Source organism: Bison bison, unplaced genomic scaffold (assembly GCF_000754665.1).
Source record: "Bison bison bison isolate TAMUID 2011002044 unplaced genomic scaffold, Bison_UMD1.0 scf7180017864508, whole genome shotgun sequence".
Classification (NCBI taxonomy): Eukaryota; Metazoa; Chordata; class Mammalia; order Artiodactyla; family Bovidae; genus Bison; species Bison bison.
Window position 1 is genome coordinate 5,120,413 of NW_011495064.1, and position 24,610 is coordinate 5,145,022.

Sequence of the window (24,610 nt, forward strand, 5' to 3'; positions counted from 1 at the left end):
CTTCTTTCACTTTCAACAAGAGGCTCTTTAGTTCTTCTTCTCTTTCTGCCATAAGGGTGACGTCATCTGCATATCTGAGGTTATTGCTATTTCTCCCAGCAATCTTGATTCCAGCTTGTGCTTCACAGCCCAGCGTTTCTCATGATGTACTCTGCATATAAGTTAAATAAGCAGGGTGACAATATACAGCCTTGACAGATTCCTTTTCCTATTTGGAACCAGTCTGTTGTTCCATGTCCAGTTCTAACTGTTGCTTCCTGACCTGTGTACAGATTTCTCAGGAAGCAGGTAAAGTGGTCTGGTATTCCCATCTCTTTCAGAATTTTCCAGTTTATTGTGAACCATACAATCAAAGACTTTGGCATAGTTAATAAAACAGAAGTAGATTTTTTATGGAACTCTCTTGCTTTTTCGACAATCCAGCAGATGTTGGCAATTTGATCTCTGGTTCCTCTGCCTTTTCTCAATCCAGCTTGAACAGCTGGAAGTTCATAGTTCACATACTGTTGAAGCCTGGCTTGGAGAATTTTGAGCATAACTTTGCTAGCGTGTGAGATGAGTGCAATTGTGCAGTAGTTTGAGCATTCTTTGGCATTGCCTTTCTTTGGGATTGGAATGAAAACTGACCTTTTCCAGTCCTGTGACCACTGCTGAGTTTTCCAAATTTTCTGGCATATTGAGTGCAGCACTTTCATAGCATCATCTTTCAGGATTTGAAATAGTTCAATTGGAATTCTATCACCTCCACTAGCTTTGTTCATAGTGATGCTTCCTAAGGCCCACTTGACTTCACATTCTAGGATGTCTGGCTCTAGGTGAGTGATCACACCATCAGGGTTATCTGGGTCATGAAGATCTATTATGTCTAGTTCTATGTATTCTTGCCACCTCTTCTTAGGTCCATCCATATGGTCATAAGCCGCCCCAGGGAATGGGGTTGTCTCAGAAAATAAGAGTGGCCCTGGGAGAAATACATTCTACAGACAGAGTGTGAGCCATCTCAGAAGACAAGAGGCCCTGAATGTGGGGTGGTTAGTTTTTACAGGTTGGCTAATTTCATAGGCTAACAAGTAAGAGGATTATTCCAACTATTTTGGAGAAGAGGCAGAGATTTCCAGAAATTGGGCCACTGCCCACTTTTTGTCCTTTTATCGTCAGCCTCAGAACTGTCATGTCACCTGTGAGTGTATCGTTCTGCTGATGTATTTCAGTGAACGCATAATGAGGTTCAAAGTCTACTGGAAGTTGATTTTCTGCCATCTTGGACCTCGTTGGTTCTAACCCGATTATGTCACATCCTCAATGGCTCTTTCATTCTTTTAAAGATTGTGCCCTGCCCACTTCCCTCCTGTTTCAGAGTCTTGTTCTTTTCTTCTGGAGACACCCTACCCAATCTGCCTACAAGAGCTACCTTGGTGTGATTTCAGGACTTTTTTCACCCAACTGATTCTCATTGGGGCTTGCAGCCAGTGTCTCCCAGTTCACCTCCCGAGTGCCAGGGAAATGGAAATCTTCAAAGCTGTTTCCTGAGGTCTTCTCAGTCTTCTTGTCCTGAGTGAGAATCCCTTCACTGGATTCAGGCTTCAGAGTGGTCTTGAAAGGCAGAGGGTTGGGAGACAAGAAGGAGGAAGCCCTGGAGGAGTTCAGGGACACTGATGGTCACGAGTAGCTTCTGCATTCCCCTTAGCACAGAAGGTAAACACTTACACAATCACCCGGTGTCTGCCCTGCATCTGTACCTTGTGTGCACGTGTGGCTGGCTGCTACTCTCAACTCAGTTGTGTGATTTAACAGTTCCTGAGGGCAGAACCTCTGATATAGGGCTTCATATATGCTGAGACAAAGTTGTTGTTTAAAAAAATATATTTTTGGTTGAAATGATGACAGTTGTTCTAGAATGACCCTCTGTAAAGTGTTGATAGTTTTCTAGTGTGCAACCACGAGACTTAATTTAGCAGTGTAGTGTGTGGTCAGTGTCCTTGAGGGCAGCTCCAACTGAGGAATCATGTGTGTGTGTGCTAAGTTGCTTCAGTCGTGTCCGACTCCATGGACTGTAGCCCGCCAGGCTCCTCTGTCCATGGGATTCTCCAAGCAAGAATACTAGAGTGGGTTGCCATGTCCTCCAGGGGATCTTCTTGACCAAGGATCAAACCCGCATCTCCTGCAGCTCCTACCTTGCAGGCAGATTCTTTAGTGCTGAGCCACGGGGAAAGCCTGAGGAATCACTGTCTGGTGTCCCAAATAAAGGGAGAGCTTAACTGAGTTGCGGGAAATCGGATGTAGAAGACTCTGTGGTCCAGGGGAGGAGAGGAAGAAGTGAAGTTACATGTCAGAAAGACCTAGGGCTAAGATAATGTTGCAAAGTTTAAAAGTGACCCTCCTGAAACTGAAACTGCACATCAGACTTTCGGTCTTGAACCCACTGTTTTTATTGAGTTCCCCAAAAGGTTCATTTGAACTTTTTTTTTCATTTGAAAAAGCCCCACAAACTTTTTGGCCTACCCAATAATTGAGATCACACACCTGGTCTCAGGACTTAATGAAGTTCAGGTTCTTTATGTCTCATCACAGAAAGAATTCATTGAGAGATGAGGTGGTAGCTAAGAAGTGGATTAATTTAGAAAAACACAGTTTCCATAAACAGAATGCTAACTGTATCAAAAAGTGAGAGCCACCCCAGTGCATGGGGTTGTCTCAGGAAGGGAGAGAGGCCCTGGGAGAAACACCCCACAGACAGACTATGGGCCATCTCAGAAAGCAAGAGGCCCTGAAATAGGGGGTGGTCAGCTTTTATGGCGGAGAAGGCAATGGCACCCCACTCCAGTACTCTTGCCTGGAAAATCCCATGGATGGAGGACCCTGGTGGGCTGCAGTCCATGGGGTCGCACAGAGTCGGACACGACTGAAGCGACTTAACAACAGCAGCAGCAGCAGCTTTTATGGGCTGTGTAATTTCACAGGGTAATGAGTGAGAGGATTATAACAACTGTTTTGGAGAAGAGGCAAAGATTTCTAGGAATTGGGCCACTGCCCACTTTTTGGCCTTTTACTGTGGACCTCCAAACTGTCATGGTACCTGGGGGTATGTCATTTAGCCAATATATTTGAATGGCATATACTGAGACTGAGGGTCTTTGTTGTTCAGTCACTAAGTCATATATGACTTTTTGTGCCCCCATGAACTGCAGCTAGCCAGGCTCCTCTGTCCTGCACTATCTCCCAAAGTTTGCTGAAATTCACGTCCATTAGTGAGTGATGCTATCTAACCATCTCATCCTCTGCTGCTCCCTTCTCCTTTTGCCTTTAATATTTTCCAGTATCAGGGTGTACCAGAAGTAAAATGTTCACACTCTTGGACCTAGTTGGTTCTAACTAGTTTTTGTTATATCCCCAATGACTATGTTATTTAAAAAAAAAAAAATTGTGCTTTGCCACCTTCCCTACTGTTTCAAAGCTATTCCCCCCAGCCAAATGGGTCTGGCCACCCTCTTACCCTTTTTCTCATTAAAAGTTTTCAATAAAATTTTGAAACTATGAATTTTTTCAAAGAAATCAGTGATAGGGTTGCCAGACACAATAACCAAATGTCTGGTTATATTTGAATTTCAGATAGACAACGTCTGTTGTTCAGTCACCAAGTCATGTCCAGTTCTTTGCGACCTCATGGACTGCAGCACCCCAGGCCTTCCTGTCCCTCACCATCTCCTGGAGTTTCCCAAGTTCATGTCCATTGAATCGGTGATGCCGTTCAACCATCTCATCCTCTGTTGCCCTCTTCTCCTTTTGTCTTCAATCTTTCCCAGCATCAGGGTCTTTTCCAATGAGTCAGCTCTTTGCACCAGGTGGCCAAAGTACTGGAGTTTCAGTTTCAGCATCAGTCCTTTCAGTGAGTATTCAGGGTTGATTTCCTTTAGGATTGACTGGTTTGATCTCCAAGGGACTCTCAAAACTCTTCTCCAGTACCACAGTTTGAAAGCATCAATTCTTTGGTGATTGGCTCTCTGCCTTCTTTATGGTCCAATTCTCACATCCATACATGACTACTGGAAAGACCATAGCCTTGACTATATGGGCCTTTCTGGGCAAAGTGATGTCTTTGGTTTTTAGTACACTGTCTAGGTTGTGTTCCAAATATTGCATAGGACTTGGACTAAAAAAAAAAGTCATTTATCTGGAATTCAAATTTAACTGGAATCTAGTATTTTTATTTCCTAATCCAGCAATGCAAGCCAATGAGGTACAGGAAGCATTTCATGGAAATCCACATCACAACTCATGCATATACACATGTATATGTGTGCGTATATGCTCAGTCATGTGCAACTCCTTGCAACCCCATGGACCGTAGCCTGCCAGGCTCCTCTGTCCATGAGAATTCCCAGGCAAGAATACTAGAGTGGATTGCCATTTCCTTCTCCAGGGGATCTTCCCAACCCAAGGACCAAACCCATGTCTGCTGTGTCTTGGCAGGAGATTCTTGGCAGGTAGATTCTTTCCCACTGAGCCACCTGGGAAGCCCAATAAAAATACCTTTAAAGAGACACAGCCCTTTATTTACACACACATCAGACCACAAAATGCAGGTAATAATTCTTTAATGTGACTCACGTTATTTTGATGACATTCAGGCAAACTCAGATTCACAGTTATTGGCCTCATTGGCTACTTTTATTTGTGTAACAGCTGAGTCTGGCTACATGATAGGGATCTTGGGTTTGAGCTGAAGTTTTCGAAGCCTTGTCTCTTGAAGTACTTGGCTCGTGCAAGGACATCGTTGCAGAAGTCACAGCTCAGGTCCTGGCTGCTTTGGATGTAGCCAGGACCTCCCGTGTAGGCACAGAGTCCACCTAGAATTTGTGACGGTGGTTAATGCAGACCCCACAGCTCCTCACGTGGCAGGGTGCTCAGCAGTTAACTCAAATTCTCTTTCTGAGTTATTTTTCAGGAGGCAACTGGGGTTTGAGGGATTCGGATGCAACATATTACACTGCATTCCTGTTAATTTCACGCTGGGAAACCAACCCATGGGGAACACGCACCTCTCAGGTACTGGTCAGGGGTCTAGGTTGGGAACCTCCTCTGGGTTTCTTTGATTCTTACAGTCAGGACTTCAGTCAGTCGGGAAACCAGGGCCTCACTGATCCAGGATGTGGGACATAAAGACCAGGGTCCTGCAGGAAGAGAGGCAGTGGGTCTCATGGCTTCCTGGGATCAAGGCTATTTTTCATTTCCCTTCTTTTTCTCTCTTCCTCCTTTGGCAGAACCATTGCCACCTTCGATCTCCCCAAGGGGAAACAGTAAAGCTACAAGTCGGGGCAAGGGCCTCGGGGTAGTGGTGACGGACACAGCTGGAAGCCTCGGGGGTAGTGGTGACGGACACAGCTAGAAACCAGAGGTGCCACAGTGTAGGGACCAGTCTGATGCCCTCCTCCCATGCTGCAAACAACTCCCCCCACCCCCAGCAGGTTAGAAAGGGGCTTTTCTGTCTGTACTCGTAACTCTTCTTCCAGATATTTGAACGTCTGAAGCTATTTCTGACTTTTCTTAGACATCATGTGCGTCTCACCATACGCAGGAGAAATGTCTGACTCTGAAGAGTTATTTCTTCATCTTCAAAGGAGATGGCGCATCCTTTTCCCCAGGAATGAGATTTTAGAAAGAAGGCAGAACAGGGCAGGGGAAATGTCACAGGTGATAACATCACTAATGCTGTCCTCAGTCCCAGTTCTGCATTTTCCAGCTCCCAGGTGACTTTGCAGCAATGACTCTGTCCTTGCAAATCCACTTGCTAACTTGTAGAGGATGGATAACTTGTCTTCCCCGACCCCCTCCAACCCCTTCTGGGTGAGTCCCCAGATCAAAAGAAGATAAAGTATTTGAAAGGACCTTTAAACTGTCAAGTATCACATACTTTGGGTAGCCTGTTTAAAGGTTGTTGAGGAATATGTTTTCCTGAAAGCTTAAATTATGACTGCAATACTTAAAGGTTTCTCAACAACTAAAACAATAATGTGAAATACAGAGGAAAAAGCCTCATTGTCATCTTTGCCATCCCAGTTCCCCCAGCACAGAGTTAATTTAACAGTGGAATTCAACAATTCCCTGAAAGGTTCTATCTGGTTGTAAGTGATACTGGTCAGAATTAGCACAAAAATGAAATCGATCTTCACAACTAAGAATTGTGTAGACAGAAGACAAGGGAAAGACAAATTCAATATTTGTTGAGAATCCACCAAATATCAACTACTTTTTCACATTGTTTCATTGAATCCTCATAATGATTCTCTGAGATTGCATTTTGTCTATGAGGAAACTGAGATCCAGGGAGAGTGATTTATCCAAGGTCACATGGTTACAACACAACAGAGCAAGAACTCAGTCTGTGGTCTCTCTCGTGCACCATCACCTTATTGGAAATCCAGAATAGGGTATGGTTGAAGAAACTATGGTTCTAAGCAAGGCAGAAGTGCTGGTCCCATCTCTCAGGCAGGGCTGGGCTCTTCCAGCTCCAGGGAGCACCTTTCACTCTGTATTCTGTGAAACTGTGATCCAGGGAAGCCATCAGCAACTATACATGTGAAGGAAATAAAAAGAGGGGAGGACTTCCCTGGTGATCTTGTTGTTCAGTCACTAAGTCATATCTTTGTGACCCCATAGAGCAGCACGCCAGGCTTTCTTCTCCTTCACCATGTCCCAGAGCTTGCTCAAACTCATGTCCATTGAGTCAGTGATACCATCCAACCATTTCATCCTCTGCCGCCCCCTTCTTTGCCTCTTCTCAGTCTTTCCCAGCATCAGTCTTTCCCAATGAGTTGGCTCTTCGAATTAGGTGGCCAAAGTATTGGAGCTCCAGCTTCAGCATCAGTCCTTCCAATGAATGTGTGTGTTAGTCACTCGTTCGTGTCTGACTCTTTGCAGTCCCATGGACTGTAGCCCACCAGGCTCCTCTGTCCATGGAATTCTCCAGGGAAGAATACTGGAGCGTGTTGCCATTTCCTTCTCCAGGGAATCTTCCTGATTGAGGGATTGAACCCAGGTCTCCTGCATTGCAGGCAGAGTCTTTAACATCTGAGCTACAGGAAAGTCCCATTGAATATTCAGGGTTAATTTCCTTTAGGAATGACTGGTTTGATCTCCTTGCTATCCAAGGGTCTCTCAAGAGTCTTCTCCAGAACCACAGTTTGAAAGCATCAATTCTTTGGCTTTCTGCATTCTTTATGGTCCAATTCTTACATTCATCCGTGACTACTGGAAAAACTGTAGCTTTGACTATACAGACCTTTGTCAGTAAAGTGATGCCTCTGTTTTTTAATATGCAATCTAGGTTTGTCATAGCTTTTCTTTCAGGGAGCAAGCATCTTTTAATTTCATGGCTACAGTCACCATCTGCATTGATTTGCAGCCCAAGGGAATAAAGTCTGTCACTGTTTCCATTGTTTCCCCATCTATTTGCCATGAAGTGATGGGACCAGATGCCATGATCTTAGTTTTTTGAATGTTGAATTTTTTGAACGTTGAATTCCCTGGTGATCCAGTGGCTAAGATGCCATGCTCCCAACGCAAGGAACCCAGATTCAATCTCTGGTCAGGGAACTTGATCCCACATGCTGCAACTAAGACCCAGCGCAGCCATATAAATAAATATTTTCTTTAAAAATTAACAAATGTGAAGGAGCCCCTTGGGTTGTAAGAAGTGACATATGAGATATCATGACTGATGGCAGGTTACCTGTACCACCCTGACTCCATCACCCACACTGTCCACATTGGCCAGGACGTTGCTGCCATGAGACTGCCTGGACAAGACACCAGCGATCACAGCAGGGTCCAGGCAGTACTTCTGGCCAACAGTACGTATGATATATCTCAGGAGGGACGGCATGTCAATTTCAGCCAGCCTTTCAGAAGCACGAACTCCTACAGCAAACATAGAAGGAAGGAGGCATGTTGAGGTGACTTGTGCTGAAACAGGAACTCAAGAGGAGAGAGAAAATACACTCCAGGGACCCAGGCAGTGGTCCAGGACTGAGAAGTCCAAGTCTGGGTCTGAAATCCCTGATGGCCGTTCCGAGACCTGAGATTGTAATTCTCTTCCTTTGAACTTGAGTCACTATGCCCAGAGAAGTGGCCTTTGTGCTCCTCAGCTGGGCTCTCAGGGGCTGCTCTGGCCCACCTGGGAAATTCCACAGGCACCATTGGCCCCTAAGCATCCCAGAGGCACCCAGGAAAACCAGGTCCCATACACACAGAATGTGAGAGAGAAGTTCTCCCAACCCTTCAAGGAGTCCTCAGAGAGTTTCCCTGACAGGTACGCTCACTCCTGCCCACCTTTCTACCCTAAAATGACACCCAGAAAGCATGTGAGCTTAAACTTTTAAGAAATAATGAGAAATGACAAAAGAAGATCTATACTAGTTTACCGGCTAGTCTATTTTACTGGTTTCACAAGCACTCTCATCCACCTTACAGTAGGTGCTATACTTCCAGGGGACACTCACGAGAACTGAGTGACTTGCTGAAGCCCCAGAACCAAGACACTCAGACAAGCTCTGTGGACCCCACATCTAGTACCCTCTTCACCACTCCGGCAGGCGGGGTTGTGGGAGGCAGCGGGGACCTGAAGGATATGCCGAAAGGATCAGCACTGTGGGAAAGGACAGAGAGGCGTAGGGTGGCCTCCTGAGGGAAGCGTCAGAGCCCTGTGGAAGACACCCTTGCTGAAAGGAGTCACCTTCTGAGAGAAAGAGGAAGAAGAGGAGGAAGGCAGGGTGGACACAAAGATGATGAATACTGCAGAGGCTCAGGCCTTGACGCCTTCCGATGCCACAAGACGCCCCAGGGGTGTGGAGGGCCCGGATGTCTCCACAGCATCCCCAACTGCTGCTTTCCGATGAAGCTACAAATGGAGCAAGCGCCAGTCTGAGACACTGGACTAGGAGTTCTAATCCTACTTCTGTCCATTACGAAGTGATATTAACAAAAATAACCGAACAAAAATCAGTGATAGTGGAAATCACGCAGCCATGGAAAGCATTCTGAAATTTATAGTATGGCGACTAAGTGATTACAGAAACTAGTGTCTCACCTCTTCTCCCATGGACTTAAGGAACAGTTGGAGTTATAGGCCTCACACACCTCTGGAGCTGAACAGTGCTGCTGGGTGGGTATCTTGGAATCAGAGCAGAGATCCTGCGTTCCCATAAGCTAGGCCTCATCTTGTGTCTTAGGTGAGCCCTCAGCTTCTCCCTCATACTCCTAACTCTGTAGTCTGGGGAGATACTTGTGCTTGCTCTGGAGAAACACACAGTGTGAAGCCTGGTCTCCCTGAGAGCTCAACCCAGAGTCAAAGTGAAGGCACAGCTGGCAAACTGGACTCCGAGTTGGCTTCCCCTGCTCTAGGGCACACTTCTAGGTGGGAGCCTAAGACAGAAAAGAGGGGAGGATTCATTGTGAGGTCCAGGACCAGGTCTCTGCAGCAGGCTTCCTCTTCCTTCTTCTTCCCTTTCCTCTCTTTGCCCTTCCGTCTCTAACTCCCACTCTAGTCACTGAAGGGGCAAGCATTCCCTAGAATTTATAGTTCATATCAGGAGGGCACATGAGCCAGCAACAAGTTACCTACAGAGAGCAGGAGACTGCCTCTTGACAGAATCATCTCACTGCTATCAGCTTGTAAGGACCTCGCATTAGATTACTCTTTTTTATTTATTTCGTCTTTGACTAAATTGGATTATGTCAGCAAATCTTCATGATATGCAGGTTTTGGGAAGTATATCTGTTGCACATCATCGTCTGTGTACTGTAGGTTTGTGTGCTAAGTCACTCAGTCATGTAGTCAGGCCTGTAGCCTGCCAGGCTCCTCTGTCCATGGGATTCTCCAGGCAAGAACACTGGGGTGGCTTGGTCTTCCTCCAGGGGATTTTCCCAACCCAGGGATTGAACCTGTGTCTCTTACGTCTCCTGCATTGGCTGACGGGTTCTTTACCACTAGCACCACCTGGGAAACCCGTTGTAGGTTTATGTAAATGCATTTTAAAGTTCTGTTTTCTTATTAAGAACTTCATGGGGTTGACATATGAAAATACAGGTATTTTAGAATAAATACTACTTTAAAAACTTTCAATGAGCAACCTAAGAGAAATGAGGAAATGAAGTGACTTGATGTTTTATGAGTGTACTAAAAATTAAATAAGCCAACATTTTCTTGTTTATTTTTTAATCAGTGTACTTTTATCTTTATAATTGGTGACAAATACCCTTAATAGTAGTTGGTTGTGCTACTCATTATTCCTTGCCCTGTAGCCTCTTTCTAGTCACATTATATGATACGCTCCCCAAAATTCCTTTTGTTTCTCTTGTAACAGTCTTTATTTTAAAGTCTATTTTGTCTGATGTGAATATTGCTACTCCAGCTTTCTTTTGATTTTCATTTTCATGGAATACCTTTTTTCATCCTCTCAGTTTCAGTCTGTATGTTTTCCTAGATCTGAAGCGAATCACTTGTAGATAACATCTGTATGGATCTTGTGTTTGTATTCATTCACCCAGTCTGTGTCTTTCGGTTGGAGCATTTAATCTATTTATGTTAAAGGTAATTATCAATACGTAGGGCTTCTCTGGTGGCTCAGTGATAAAATAATCCACCTGCAATGCAGGAGATGTGTGTCTGTGGGTTCGACCCTGGGTCAGGAAGATCCCCTGGAGAAGGAAATGGTGACTCACTCCAGTATTCTTGCCTGGAGAATCCTATGGACAGAAGAGCCTGGCAGGCTGCAGTCGATGGGGTTGCAAGAGTTGGACACGACTTAGCTACTGAACCACCACCACCACCGTGTTCTTACTACCATTTTGTTAATTGTTTTGGATTTGTTTCTGTAGCTCCTTTTTGTTCCCTTCCTCTTTTGTTCTCTTCTACTGTGATGTTATGTTTAGATCCCTTTTTCTTTTGTGTGTGCGTACCTACTGTGGATTTTTAGTTTGCAGTTACCATGAGATTTCGATATAGCAGTATATAAACAAGATTGTTTTAAGTTGCTGTCTTCTAATTTCAGATGCATTTCCAACATCCTGCATACGTGCACTCCTTTTCTCACACTTGCTGGTTCTGATATCATATTTGTGTACAGGTGATTTCCTACCTTTACTGTGTGTTTGCCTTTACAGGTGAGCTTTTCTATTTGTAATTTGTTTTTCTAGTTGTGGCCTTCTCTTCTCCACCTAGAGAAGTTCTTTTAGGATTTGTTGCAAAGTTGGTCTGATGGTGCCAAATTCTCTTGTCTGTAAAGCTTTTGATTTCTTAGTTTGATCTGAATGAGAGCCTTGCTGGGTAGAGTATTCTTGGTTGTAGTTTCTTCCCTGTCATCACTTTAAATATATCATGCCTTTCTAGCCTGCAGAGTTTCTGCTGAGAAATCAGCTGATAATCTTATGCAAGTTCCCTTGTACATTATTACTATTCCCTTGTTGCTTTTAGTATTTTTTCTTTGTCTTTAATTTTTGTCAGTTTGATTACTATATGTCAGCAGCATATTCCTCCATAGACTCTGCTATTGCTGGACTTGGGTTACTGCTTCCTTTCCCATATTAGGAAAGTTTTCAGCTATTGTCTCTTTAAATATTTTCTCAGGTCCTTTCTCTTGCTCTCTCTTCTCTTTTTAGGACCCCAATAATGTGAATGTTGGTGCATTAAATGTTTCCACAGAGATCTCTTAGACAGTTCTCATTTCTTTTCATTCTTTTTTCTTTATTCTGTTCTGCAGTGGTGATTTCCACCATTCTGCCTTCCAGCTCATTTATCTCTTCTTCTGCCTCAGTTATTCTGCTATTGATTCCTTCTAGTGTATTTTTCATTTCAGTTATTGCACTGTTCACCTCTGTTCGCTCTTTATTTCTTCTAGGTCTTTATTAAATATTTCTTGTATCTTCTTGATCTGTGCCTCCATTGTTTTTCTAAGGTCTTGGGTCATCTTTCTTATCATTACTGTGAATTACTTTTCAGGTAGATTGCCTCTTTCCACTCACTCTCCTTCAGTTGTTCTCCTGGGGCTTTGTCTTGTTCCTTCGTCTGGAACATACTCTTCTGCTCTCTGATTTTGTCTAACTTTCTGTGATCGCGGTTTCTGATGTGTGGGCTGCAGGAATGTAGTTCCTGTCGTCTGCCCCCTGGTGGATGAGGCTAAGAGGCTTGTGCAGGCTTCCTGGTGGGAGGGACGGGAACCTGCCCACTGATGGGTGGAATTGGGTCTTGTCTTTCTGGTGGTGGACAGGGATGTGTCAGGGAGTATAGTTTGTCGGACAGCTGTGTGCTCAGGACAACTTTAAGCAGCCTGTCTGCTGATGCGTGGAGCTGTGTTCCCACTCTGTTGATTGTTTGGCTTGAGACATCCCAGAATTGGAGCCGACCACCTGTTGGGTGGGGCCAGGTCCAAGAGGGCTCATACCAAGGACTGCGGCCACCAGTGTCCTTGTCTTCACAGTGAACCGCTCCCACTACCTCCACAGGCGACCATCCAGCATTAGCAGGTGAGTCTGACCCCATCTCTGATGAGGTCACTGCATTTTACCCCGATGCCTGGTGTGCACGAGACCTTATGTACCCCCTCCAAGAGTGGAGTTTCAGTTTTCCCCAGTCCTATGGAATTCCTGCAATCAAACCCCACTGACCTTCAAAGGCAAATTCACCGGGGGTTCCTCCTCCCATTGCCAGACTCCCAAGCTGGGGACCCTGACATGGGCTCAGAATTTTCATTCCGGGTGAGAGAACTTTGGTGGCATGATTCTTTTCCAGTTTGTGGGTCACCCACCTGGCGTGTATGGGATTTGATTTTATCAGATTATGCCCCCCACCATCTCACTGTGGCTCCTTCTTTGTCTTTGGATGTAGGATAGCTTTTTTGATAGGTTCTAGCATTTTCTGTTGATGCCTGTTCACCAATTAGTTGTGATTTTGGTGTTTCCATAAGAAGAGGCGAGCTCACATCCTTCTATTCCACCATCTGTCTCCTCTTCCCTAGTTTCTTATAGTCCCAAAATTCCTTGTAAAATTTTTTTTTTAATTTCTTGAATTGGTGGGTCAAGAAAGAAAGGAATAAATGTAAAGCTGGCCCCATTTGAGAAATTTTTAAATTTCAGGTCTAGGAAAAAAAAAATGCGTCTCTTAAGACACTATGCTTCCTCTTTTTCTTTGTCAAAAAACATGACCTTTTCCTCTTTGCCCCAGTTGCAAGGAACCTTAGGACCAAATCTGAAATTCAAGCATAGCAACAATGTCAGCCTCCGTGGTTAACTGAATCACATCTCCTTGATCCCCAAAATGCTCGTTTTCTATTGAATTACATTAGTTTTACAGTGATAAATCACCTTAATCCTTCTGTAGAAATATATGGCCTATTAATAAATTCAATAAGTACTTTTGGTGAAAGAATTTTTATAGAGGAACAGTGAGCATTGTTCAATGGTATAGATTTAAAGTCTGGCCTCAAGCAATGCTGCTGTAGGCCCACCCCTCGTTCTGGAGAACTCCCTTCTTTTGTGAGGCATCTGGGAAGAGAGTGTGGATGGCTCACCAACCCCAGGATTTGTTGAACAGCTTGGGGGGAAAAATGCAGATTTTTTTCGACTGCAGTTTTAAGTATCAGAAATACCACTGTATTCCCATGCTTATCTTTCCCATCTCCAAGGTCATCTGGGAAAATGAAGCACACTCACCTGTAAGGACAAGGAGGCCCAGAAGCAGCCACAGCACAGACAAATCAGTGACTTGGCACCACAGATCCTGAAATGATTTTTAAATAGAAAATAGCTTGAAGATGTGAAATATCAATTGTCATCATCACACTATGTACTGTTTCTATGGAAAGGTGTGAAAAGAATGAAGTGTCCCTTCAGACCATGTCCCTATGTCTGAATAAGAAAATTAATTATTAGAATCAGAATGAAAAAAGTTGAACTGGGACATGTGCTCCATCTGTCCTTTTAATTAAAAGTTATGAGACTCCTGCTCAGCCCACAGAGACTCAACAGACTGTCAAGCTACAGAATACTGATTCTTTCAAGAAACCAAGAAACTCTGATTCTCAACATGGAGAAACATGGTGACCTGACTACAGATCTTGAAAAGGAAGTTTCTGATGTTTGTGCCTTATCCTAGTAGCCTCCTCATTTCAAAATACAATTACCAAAAGGAGAGTTTTATATTAGTATTTCACTTACTTGGGGTCTTTTTCCTTTAGGTTAGAGGAAAGGTTACACTTTCCTCAGTGCCTTGCTGTAGTCTTTGCTATAAGAAGGATCTGACTGTTCGTTGCAGCACTATTTAGGATGACTAGGACGTGGAAGCAACCTAGATATCCATCGACAGATGGATGGATAAAGATGTGGTACATATACACAATGCAATCTTACTGAGCTATAAAAAGGAATGCATTTGAGTCAGTTCTGATGAGGTGGATGAACCTAGAGCCTATTATACAGAGTGAAGTCAGAAAGAGAAAAACAATATTTTATGTTAATGCACATATGTGGAGTCTAGAAAGATAGTACTGATGATCCTACTTTCAGGGCAGCAAAGGAGACACAGACATAAAGAACAGACTTGGAAACAGTGGGAGAAGAAGAGGGTGGAATGATTTGAGAGAATAGCATTGAAACATATGCATTAACATATGTAAAATAGATAGCCAGTGGGAATTTGCTGTATGATGCAGGGAACCCAGAACCAGTGCTCTGTAACAACCTAGAGGGGTGGGATGGAGAGGAAGGTGGGAGGGATGTTCAAGAGGGAAGAGCATATGTATACCTATGGCTGATTCGTGTTGATGTATGGCATAAGCCATGATAATATTGTAAAGTAATTATCCTCTAATTAAAAAAGAAAAACAAAGAAGGAGCTGGAAGACATTCCCACTCCTCTAAGCCCATAGCCTGGGCATCTCAGACCCTTTTGGTCACCTTGAGTCATGTTCCTTGTTCTCCGTCTGCCTAGGCAAGAACAGACCTGGGCCAGAGCCTGGGGATACCAATAAACAGGCTATTTCCGCCAGCAAGGTTAAACCCCTGTGAAGTCAGGTCATGATCGAGGTCCGGGATTGAACTCAGAGTGGGCTCGGCAGACAAGAGATCAGACAACTGGTCACCATCGACCACTTGCTCTCTAGTTCATTCTCATCCCAATCATTATTCTAATCATCTTCCTCATGTATAAAGAGCCCTGGTTCCCCTAGTAGCTACTAAATGAATTCACAAATGCCACCCAGGACAACTTGCTGGTGACCCCAGGGAATGCCTGAAGAGCCAGCCACCTGCCCCAAAGCCTCCACCTTCCACCAACCCCTCCCACTGCAAGCTCCTCCCAGCATCTCCTTTGGTCAGCTGAGCTTGGCTACCATCATTTTGAATTATTACTATCATTACTAGTAGACTGTGAGTATAAATATGTACTCAGCAATTTTGTAATGCTCTTTTCATCTTTTTTGTTTGAAAGTTAGTCTTTTGGGCAGTTCCTTCTAAACACCCAGGAAGAGAATATGTCCCAAGATGAAGAAGAGGTATTAAGAAAGTTATTTGAACAAACAAAAAGCCATGCTTTTCATGTTTCTTCCCTACAATATCAAGATGGTCTATTTGATTTCCCTTAGTTGAGCAGAAAATGTCGTGCTCAGTCCAAAACACCAGAAAGATACAGGAACTTGGAATCGTAGCTGTGTCTGCAGGAACTCTCAGATTCAGTCACCTAACAGGAATCAGCCACTGAGCCCCCAGCACTGAATGAAAGAGGACACTCCAGCCCAGGAAAAAGAATAAAGAGCCATGTAGGTGCAGGAAAAGCTCATAGTTTCACGAAAGTGTGTCTTTCTGGGCTTCTCGCCGGCTTTCTGGAAAGGACCCGTCAGAAAAAAACACTGCTTGCATCCAGTTGCTAAAGCCCGAGTATTTTACTCTTTTTACTGCTTTTCCAAGGAGCAAAGATACTTCTTCTTGGAAACCAAAGTAGAAGAACTTAGCTTTTATTGCAGTACGAAAGCTTGTCTCATTTCCCAACCACGGAACTAAATGTCTTTGTTGAGTACTCTCTTGAATGCAAAGAGACTATGTAAACACACATGCCAATGACTTAGGAACACAGAGTCACTTTCTTCTTTTTTTGTTCCAATTATATCAGGAAGGGGCAAGAAGTGACAATGAGATGTCAGCACAGCATAGTGAAGCAACCCAAGCTCTGTGACCCAACTTTCCAGGTGCCAAAAAGTAGTCTGTGCTCAGAAAAGAGTGTTGAGGCCTCACTGGAGTGAATGTGAGGACTGTCCACAGGTCGCCCAGCACTGATCTGGTCACACCCTGTGGCTTCCACCACTTGGAACCACTATCAAAGTGTCAGGTCATTTGTGATGCCAAGCATGGCAACCCTCTTCTCCCTTCCTGAAAGCAAAACAGTGACAGACAGCATGAGGGTGTCAAACTGGGGAGTGCCCTGGAAACTGACAACCTCAACACCCCTGGGGGTCAGGTTAGGTCCTGTGGCCTTCCCTCACCCTCCCTCCACTGAGCACTTTGTAATTCTTAAAGCAGGTTTAGATCTGTAAGGCATCATAGACCATTTCCTCCTCAGTTAAACAATGTTTCTTGAAAAAGTGGAAATAAAGGTCTTTGCACTTCTCTCACCAGAGAGCCCTCATCTATTTTCCACAAATGTTCTCCCAGATTTTCCCCATAAATCTTGAATACAGGCATCCCAGGTCTTTGGGGCCTTCCAACCTGCCTGGAAAAGGTGCCATGTTAACATTCTAAGGTGCTGGGAGATGGAGGTGGCCCTGCCCCATCGTGCCCCACCCCATTGGTCCTGGAGGGATTGAGAACTTCTCTATACACCCTGGCCTGGCTTTAATGCTGACTCGGGTCTCTTGCTTACTGACAGGCCTCTCTACCGATAGCAGCATCATGTCTTACCATCTCCTCTTTCTCTCCCTCCTCGCACACTCCCTCACATTTCCCACAGACTGCTATGCACCAACAGGCCTTAAAATTAACAGCAATGACAGTCACACATAGAGAATGTTTCTGCCATTAGGACCACGTTTTCTCAAGTCAAACATAAGCCGCTTTCTAAGCTCATTTTTTGCAGAGTTGCATTTTGGCATGCTCTGTGAAAATATGTATTTAGTGAATTTGGACTGGTGAGCAAGGAACCAGCCTGGAAGGCTCAAGCTCTTTTCACTCTCTGCAGGCAAATCCTTTCCTGGTCGATAGAAATCTAGGAGGGAATTCTTTCTCTCCCTTTGGCCCTCGTGCCTGCTTTCCTCATTTTCCCTATCTGGGATTTCCAGAGTTGAGAACTCCAGGAAGTTTCTCTCCCAGTGCTGAGGATTGTCCCAGGAATATCCCATGCTAATTTTTTTTTTTTTTCGCTACACCACGCAGCGTGCAGGATCTTAGTTCCCCACCCAGGGGTCGAATCCACTTCCCCTGCAGTGGAAGCATGAAGTCTTAACCACTGGACCACCAGGGAAGTCTTAAGGAATATCCTATTCTGAACAACAATCAAGTCCAATAGATTGTGGTCTCTCTTCCACCCAAGACTCTTCAAGCCTGTCCAGTCTTTGACTCTTGGACATTGCCAAGTTTATGGTGTTAGACTTGTTGGCCTTCGATCTTTCACAGCCTCCAGAGAAGACAGGAGTTTGTTATAGCAGCCTCACTTAAGGTGGGTGGGGTTACATCTGGAAAAATACAAACACCTCTGTCTTTTGGCTTTGAATCCACAAAAGAAGACATCCCACTTGGCCCATCACAGTTCCTGTTAAATGCACACGTATTTCTGTTCTCCATTTTTTTCTCTTGTCCTTGGTCCCTTCCCTGGTGGCTCAGCAGCAAAGAATCCACCCGCCAATACAGGAGATGCAGGTTTGGTCTCTGGTCTGGAAAGATCCCCTGGAGTAGGAAATGCCACCCAACTCCAGTATTCTTGCCTGGGAGATCCTATGGACAGAAAATCTTGGTGGACTACAGTCCATGGGGTCGCAAAAGAGTTGGACAGAACTTAGCAACTAAACAACAACAAATCCAAAAGTAACTATTAATACATTTTTAAATTAAAAGAAACCTAAACATGTGTAAGTATTATTTAAAAAATCATTCTATCATCTATATAATCTTTTACAACTTGGGTTTTCCTTGCAAGATTCTTGAGTTTTCTCTGACTCCAGCTTTTCTTATTTACTTAGCAGCAGACTCACAATCATTATCAGTTTATCAGTTTTTCATACAAAATAGGCCTGAGCAGGGTTCCACCACTCACCTGTCTTCAATGAGCTCTTGTTCCTAGAGCCCATCAGCCCATCTCCCCTTATATAGAGTCCCTGGCCTGCTTCCTTTTTCCAAAAGTGTTGACTTCATCCTCTTGGGAAGAGAGTTATGGCTAAGTCTTACAAATTATAGTAATCATCAAAATAATTATCAAGACTTTGAACTTATACAGGGCCTTTTATTCAGGAATGTTCTGACATTTGGTAAACATTAGTCAATTAGTTTCTGACCACACCTAAGAGGGCAGATCCTAGTTCTATTCACTTTGACACTTTCAGGTCCTACGTACGTGGGTGCTCAGTATGTCTGACTCTTTTGCGACCCTATGGACTTTGGCCCACCAGACTCCTCTGTCCATGGAATTCTGCAGGCAAGAATACTGGAGTGGGCTACCTTTCCTTCTCCAGGGGACCTTCCTAACCCAGGGATCAAACCCATGCCTCCCATGTCTCCTGCATTGCAGGTGGATGCTTTACTGCTGAGCTATCGGGAAAGCCCCTTCAGATCCTATGCTTGTTTTTATTTTCACTAATTTCTAGGTATGGGGTCAGGTAAGAGAAGGAAGTAAGGAAGGAAAGAAGGAAGAAGGAAGAAAGGGAGGGAGGAATTGAATTGAATTTAGAGTATTAGAAACTCTTATTTTTGGTTTGTATTTTAGGCAACAAGAGCCACGCCTTAGGTTGAATGATGCTCTTTTGTACTCATCTGATACCTACAATTTGTTCCTAAATGTCTACCCCAATAAATACTTCAAGAGGGTTTATATTAAGTTTCAAAGAAAGACTCTTTGCCCCAGATTGTGCAAAGGATGAATTTTATAATTAAAAGAGGGCGCCTCCTGCATCGCCATGCCCTATGCCCCATTTCTACTGAATGGCTTGATTGCCACCAAACAGCCCCACTGTTTGCTCTGCGCCTATGGACAAGCTCCTCCCGCTGGTGGAAACACCCCTGGGGACCGGATCGGTGTCTCCCTAGTCTACAATCCCAGCACCTAACAGCCTGCCCTGCACCTATGAGATGCTCGACCCACGGAATAAGTGGCTTGCTCTTTGGCTGACTTGCTGATAGTGTGTCTCCTCTGCATCCCCTGCCTTTTCTCCAGCCCCTGCTCTGCCACAACTGGAGTGTTGGCTCCATGAGAGCAGTGAGCTTGGCCACTTCATTCATGCTGCATCCTCAGGTTCCAGATCAGAGCCTGGCACACTGTGAGTGTGTGTTCGGTAAATACTTGCTGAATCAGTCAGTGCGGAAAGAGTTCCTTCCGTCTCACCCAGGCTCCAACCCCACATCCTATCTTGGGTTCCATTTTGCCTGGAGGATATTTCAGCCTGAAAACAACTTGAGAGCAAAGCCTGGGTCTTTTTTTCTGTATTGTCTAAATGGCACCTAAGAGGTATTTGGCAGATGTTGCTGGAATGAATAAAAGAACCAATGGATATTTATGACTTGGGGAAGTCACTGACTCTGTATCTATGACCCAGACTTTAGAGACTGGGATTTCCTGGTTCTCTCCCCAGGGCAGAGATGGTGAGGCTACAAGAGGGCAGGGTCTTCTGACCAAGCATCCAGACCCAGAGACCAAGAGTTCCTGATTTTCACATTTGTGGAGAGGGTGTGAGAATGCTGATCTCCTCTCTGTTGTTGGCAGAGCTGGGATGAAAAGCAGGTAAATAGGGACTTCCCTAGTGATCCAGGGGTTAATACTTCACTTTCCAATGCAAGAAGTGAGATTTCAATCCTGATCAGGGAGCTGAGATCACACATACCTCGTGGCCAAAAAAAAACAAAACATAGGACTGAAGCAATATTGTAATAAATTCAATAAAGACTTTAAAAATGGTCCACATCAAGAAAAAACTTTTTTGTAAAAAAGGAGATAAACAACATACCCTATTATAAACCATATCCCTACCAAGCCATGGAACCCTCTGTCTTCATTTTGTCTACAAAGGCCTAGCACACACCCATGGCAACTCAAATTCATTAGAATGCCCTGCGCTCATCTGTGAAGGCTTCATGTCCCCAGGGCCCATCGAACCCAGTACTGAAGGCGCATATCAGCGTCTTGGAAGGCTCTCCCCTGGTTTGCAGCCCGCATGTTGCCTGGCAACAGCTCCACGTAAATGATGCCCACTAATGCCCTCAGGCTTTGTTCAGTCTTCAGCAAGTCTCTATGGATGACCTTCCTTTCAAAGGCCTGGCAGACACCCCGTGGGGAAGCTGGGGGAAGTATTGAAAAAATAGCTTGTTGAACTTGCTCTTAAGTGAGATTAAATAGAAACAGCTCAAGATATTCCCTGCCACACTTCTGTAATTCTGACATCAATTCCAATGTGTGTGTTTTGTTCTATTCAAGTAGTTTTGTGACACCAGCTGAGTCTTATAATTTAACTCAATTCTGATACTATCTACCTGGAAATCAGACCCCACAGATTAAGGTCTCAGTCCTATAAGACTGCCCTCTGCTCCCACCTCCAACTTCAGAAGCCAGTTGTAAGTTCAGCTTGCACCTGGGCTTCTGACATATTGCTGTAGATCAGAGGTGCCAATGACTTCTCCTTGGGTTCCATTAATTTGCTAGAAGGGTCATAGAACTCAAGAATTTTTTACTTACAAGATCATCAGTTTGTTATAAAAGGTGTAACTCAGGGACAGCCCGATGGGTAAGATACCCTAAGACAAGGGGTGGGGAAGGGATGCAGAGCTCCCCTTGTGCTGGAAACACTCTCCCTGAACTCCACATGCTCACCAGCCCAGAAGCTCTATGACTCCTCTCCTTCTGGGTTTCATTGCAGAGGCAGGATTGATTAAACCACTGGTTATTGGTGACTCAGTTCAATCTTTAGCCCCTCTCCCCTTGGTGGGATTGGAAGTTCCAATCCTCTGATCACTTGATTGATTCCCTGGCAACCAGCCCCCATCCTTGGGGTCTTTCATTAAAATAACAAAAGACAACTTTATGATTCTCATCACTGAGGAAATTCTAAGGGCTTTAAGCTTTAGGGGCTCTGTGTCCAGAAGGAGACAAATGGAGGGGCGGAGCTTGGAACCCAGGTTTAGGCTAAGGGCCAAACCTGTTTTGCCCTAGATGCTGCTCCAGGTGGCATTTTAAATATTTATGCTTATTTATTTGGCTGCACTGTGTCTTCGATCTTCAATCCTCGTTGCAGCTTGCAAACTCAGTTTCGGCATGCAGGATCTAGTTCCCTGACCTGAGTCTTAGCCACTGGACCACAAGGGAAGTCCCCTGGCAGCTCGTCTTTCCCTCCCCTAAGGCTGGTCCCAGACACACGCCTGGGGAGCAGTCTCACAGAATGTACCCCATAATACTGGGTGTGGCGTACTCACTCTGTGGATAGGCTGAAGACTGCTCTCCTGTTTCCATATCCTGAAAGGATCTTTTTCGCTGTTTTAAGAACAAGAAAGAAGCTGATCTGATCTGATGTGCATCTGTAGAATCTTTTTATTCATTTGAAGAGATCCCATGGTCATATAAACCTTGTTATCGCTCTTTCATGCATGCATGCATGCCCAGTCGCTTCAGTTGTGTCCGAGACTGAAGACCCCATGGACTGTAGCCTGTGAGGCTTCTCTGCTGGAGTCCAGCTCCAGCAGCCAGGGATTCAACCTGAAGGGGTGAGCGGTGTCAGTGAGAGAAACTGAGGCAGCCTCTCATTTTACTTGGACTGCCTCTTTATTTCAAGCTTATGGTTCTCTTTTATACTTTTACAAAAGCAGTAGGTCAGAGGTTTGATATTTTTAGTTCCCATGGACCCAGATTTATTTTTCTCCAGAAATCATTGTTGCCCCTCAAAAGGAGTTCCTTTCTCAGCGATTCTCTTATCTACTTTTTCTCATGTGTCCTTGTGAATACACTGTAACTCATGCTAGTGTCTGGGCTGCATACCACATTCCTCAGTTTAATTCTTATCTTTCTAAGTCCTGTTTGCCCCTAGTATCCTAAGCTCACTATTTCTTAGAAAGGGCTTCTACCTAATGATATCTCTAAAGTCCCTAATTTCTATAAGCTATAGTAGAATATGCTAGCATTACAGCAATCCTTAAATCTTTAGCTTTGAACTATTTTAATTATTCTTAAGCCCTAAATTCAGCAAACTCCTTTGCCATAAACTTTTCTCACAAATGGGCGTCAGATAGCAATCCCTCCCATGGCCTCAAGCTGCGGCCTGTGTGCTCACCCTGGAGCACTTTTTTTGTAAAAGTCCTTGAACAAATGTCAGTGATTAACTTTATGAATTACTCTTTGAGCACAGCTGCAGAAGGCTTTATGCCTTCTCATGCTCCTCTCAAAAACAATAAGCACCTTAATATTCTCTTCAGTCAACTCAGCCGAGGAAAGGGAAAAACAAGTCAGAATCACAAAGCCTAACTCCTTCATTCCAGGTCCGTGCCTGCGGAACAAAGGGAGGGGGTTTAGGGCCATGCCTCTATTTTGTCAGTAATGCCTAACGCGGGTCCCGACACTTCTCTGTCCATGAGATTCTCCAGGCAAGAATACCAAAATGGGTTGTCATGCCCTCCTCCAGGGGATCTTCCTGACCCGGGGATTGAACCTGCATCTCCTGTGTCTCCTGAACTGCAGGCCGATTCTATACCACTGAGCCACTGGGGAAGCCTGTTCTTTAATCAAAACACCAGGAACAATAAAATCTATGCAACCTTTTTTTCATACCTTGAACACAGAATTTATGGATGATTTTTTCTATTTCACAGTGTAGGATGCCGTCCTCAGAAAGAAAGGTCTACGCTCTCATTTCAAAAGTCCATATCTTCCAGTTTTCAATGAAGTCAATGTGAAGGAAAGCTATGATTGAAATTTCAGTCTAAGAAAAATTTGACTACCAAAACTGTCGGATGGGAAAAGGTATCATGTCTAAATATGTTGCTGGTTGCTGCAAGGACAATTTGAAACCTAACTGCTTTTCTTGTCAGTGATTGCTGGCAGAAGAGAGGTATTTTGATCAATCTTGCTCACAAGAAGCCTCCTGCCAGCTCTGGGGTTCAGAGAATTGTCTTGTTCTTAGTAGTCAAGCCCCAGTTCATTGAGAGGTTCTTTCATGCTTGTTTTTCTCTGGGGGAAAATCTTCTATTTTGCAAGAGTACTTTTAAAATCTTTGGCTTGACACATCCCTAAATTATGAAGTCCCCTTGTGTGTTAAGAGCAATGATTTAATACCAGTTTACAAACATGTGAGTATCTATATAAATTCAGACATGTAAACACATCTTTTATTGGCTTTCCTCTTATACATAATAAAATCTCCAAGAAAAATACTTCTCAATTGTCAAAAACTTCCATTACATGGACCAGAAAATTTTTTTTGCCTGAAAGCATTAGGGAGATTGCCTATGAATGAAGGCTGGACCTTTAATTTGTGCTGATTACTTCTAGTTTATATAAAGAAAGAGAATAATCTGGCATTTGAATTATGAACCTGACATAGGCACTTTTGTGCATTTTCTATTTATAGTCATATGATGCTTTTTCTCCAGTAAGGGTGTGTTAACAAAAAAAATACAAAAACAAGACAAATAAAAAATGCCTAGGCTGGTTATAGAGAAAAGCAATTCCAGGAAGCAAGTAACAATGATATCCCTTTCAAAGTATTTCTGTCCATCCATTAAATGAGTATTTACTTAGTACCTGCAATGTGCCAACCACTGGGTTTATGCCAGGAATAAAATATTTAATAAGACACAGCCTCTGCCCTCAAGAAGTTCACTGCCATTTATTTACTGATGATTTTCTGACCTCTGTTGGGCTAAGGGGCTAAACTGCTGGCTCCTCCTGGAGCCAACATCCAGCCTTTCATGTACAGGTCATAAAACTCCACAGAATTTATTAGCCAGCCTATAACACACTGATGAAGTAACTCTGAATTCTTTGTCCACAGGCATGGAAGTGTGAGACCAATAAAACTGTCATATTCAGGAACCAATAAAATTCCTGCGATTTGGTCACTAAGCAGACATCATCATTATCCTTATTTTATGGTTGAGAAGACTAATATAATACTCAATAATGAAACAGTTTATTCAGATGACCACATCAGCATGGGGGCAGAGGTCGGGTAAGGTGGACTTGTTTGCCTTCAACGTTATATCCTATAACTCCTCAGAGAGGATAGAGATCCTTTCTTAAATTTAATGGCATCTCTGAGGACTACCGTGATTTGGGGACCTGCATCAGTCAAGGTCACAGAAAGTTGCTTATTATGTGGAGAACGCTGGCCCACTGTGGTTGTAGAGAGGTGACATCTTCTAGTGGTAGCTGCGATCCAGGGGTGTG

General features: G+C 44.1%; 1 protein-coding gene across 1 annotated transcript; it reads right to left on the bottom strand.

Annotated features, from left to right (window-relative positions):
- Positions 1-4,668: 4,668 nt before the first annotated feature.
- On the bottom strand, positions 4,669-18,323 carry LYG1 (lysozyme G-like 1). Its single transcript, XM_010829860.1, is given in 8 exon segments — positions 4,669-4,847; positions 5,040-5,171; positions 6,939-6,945; positions 7,730-7,917; positions 8,792-8,896; positions 13,705-13,771; positions 16,942-16,991; positions 18,290-18,323. Coding segments are annotated over 8 exon segments (762 nt in total).
- Between the last annotated feature and the right edge of the window lie 6,287 nt (positions 18,324-24,610).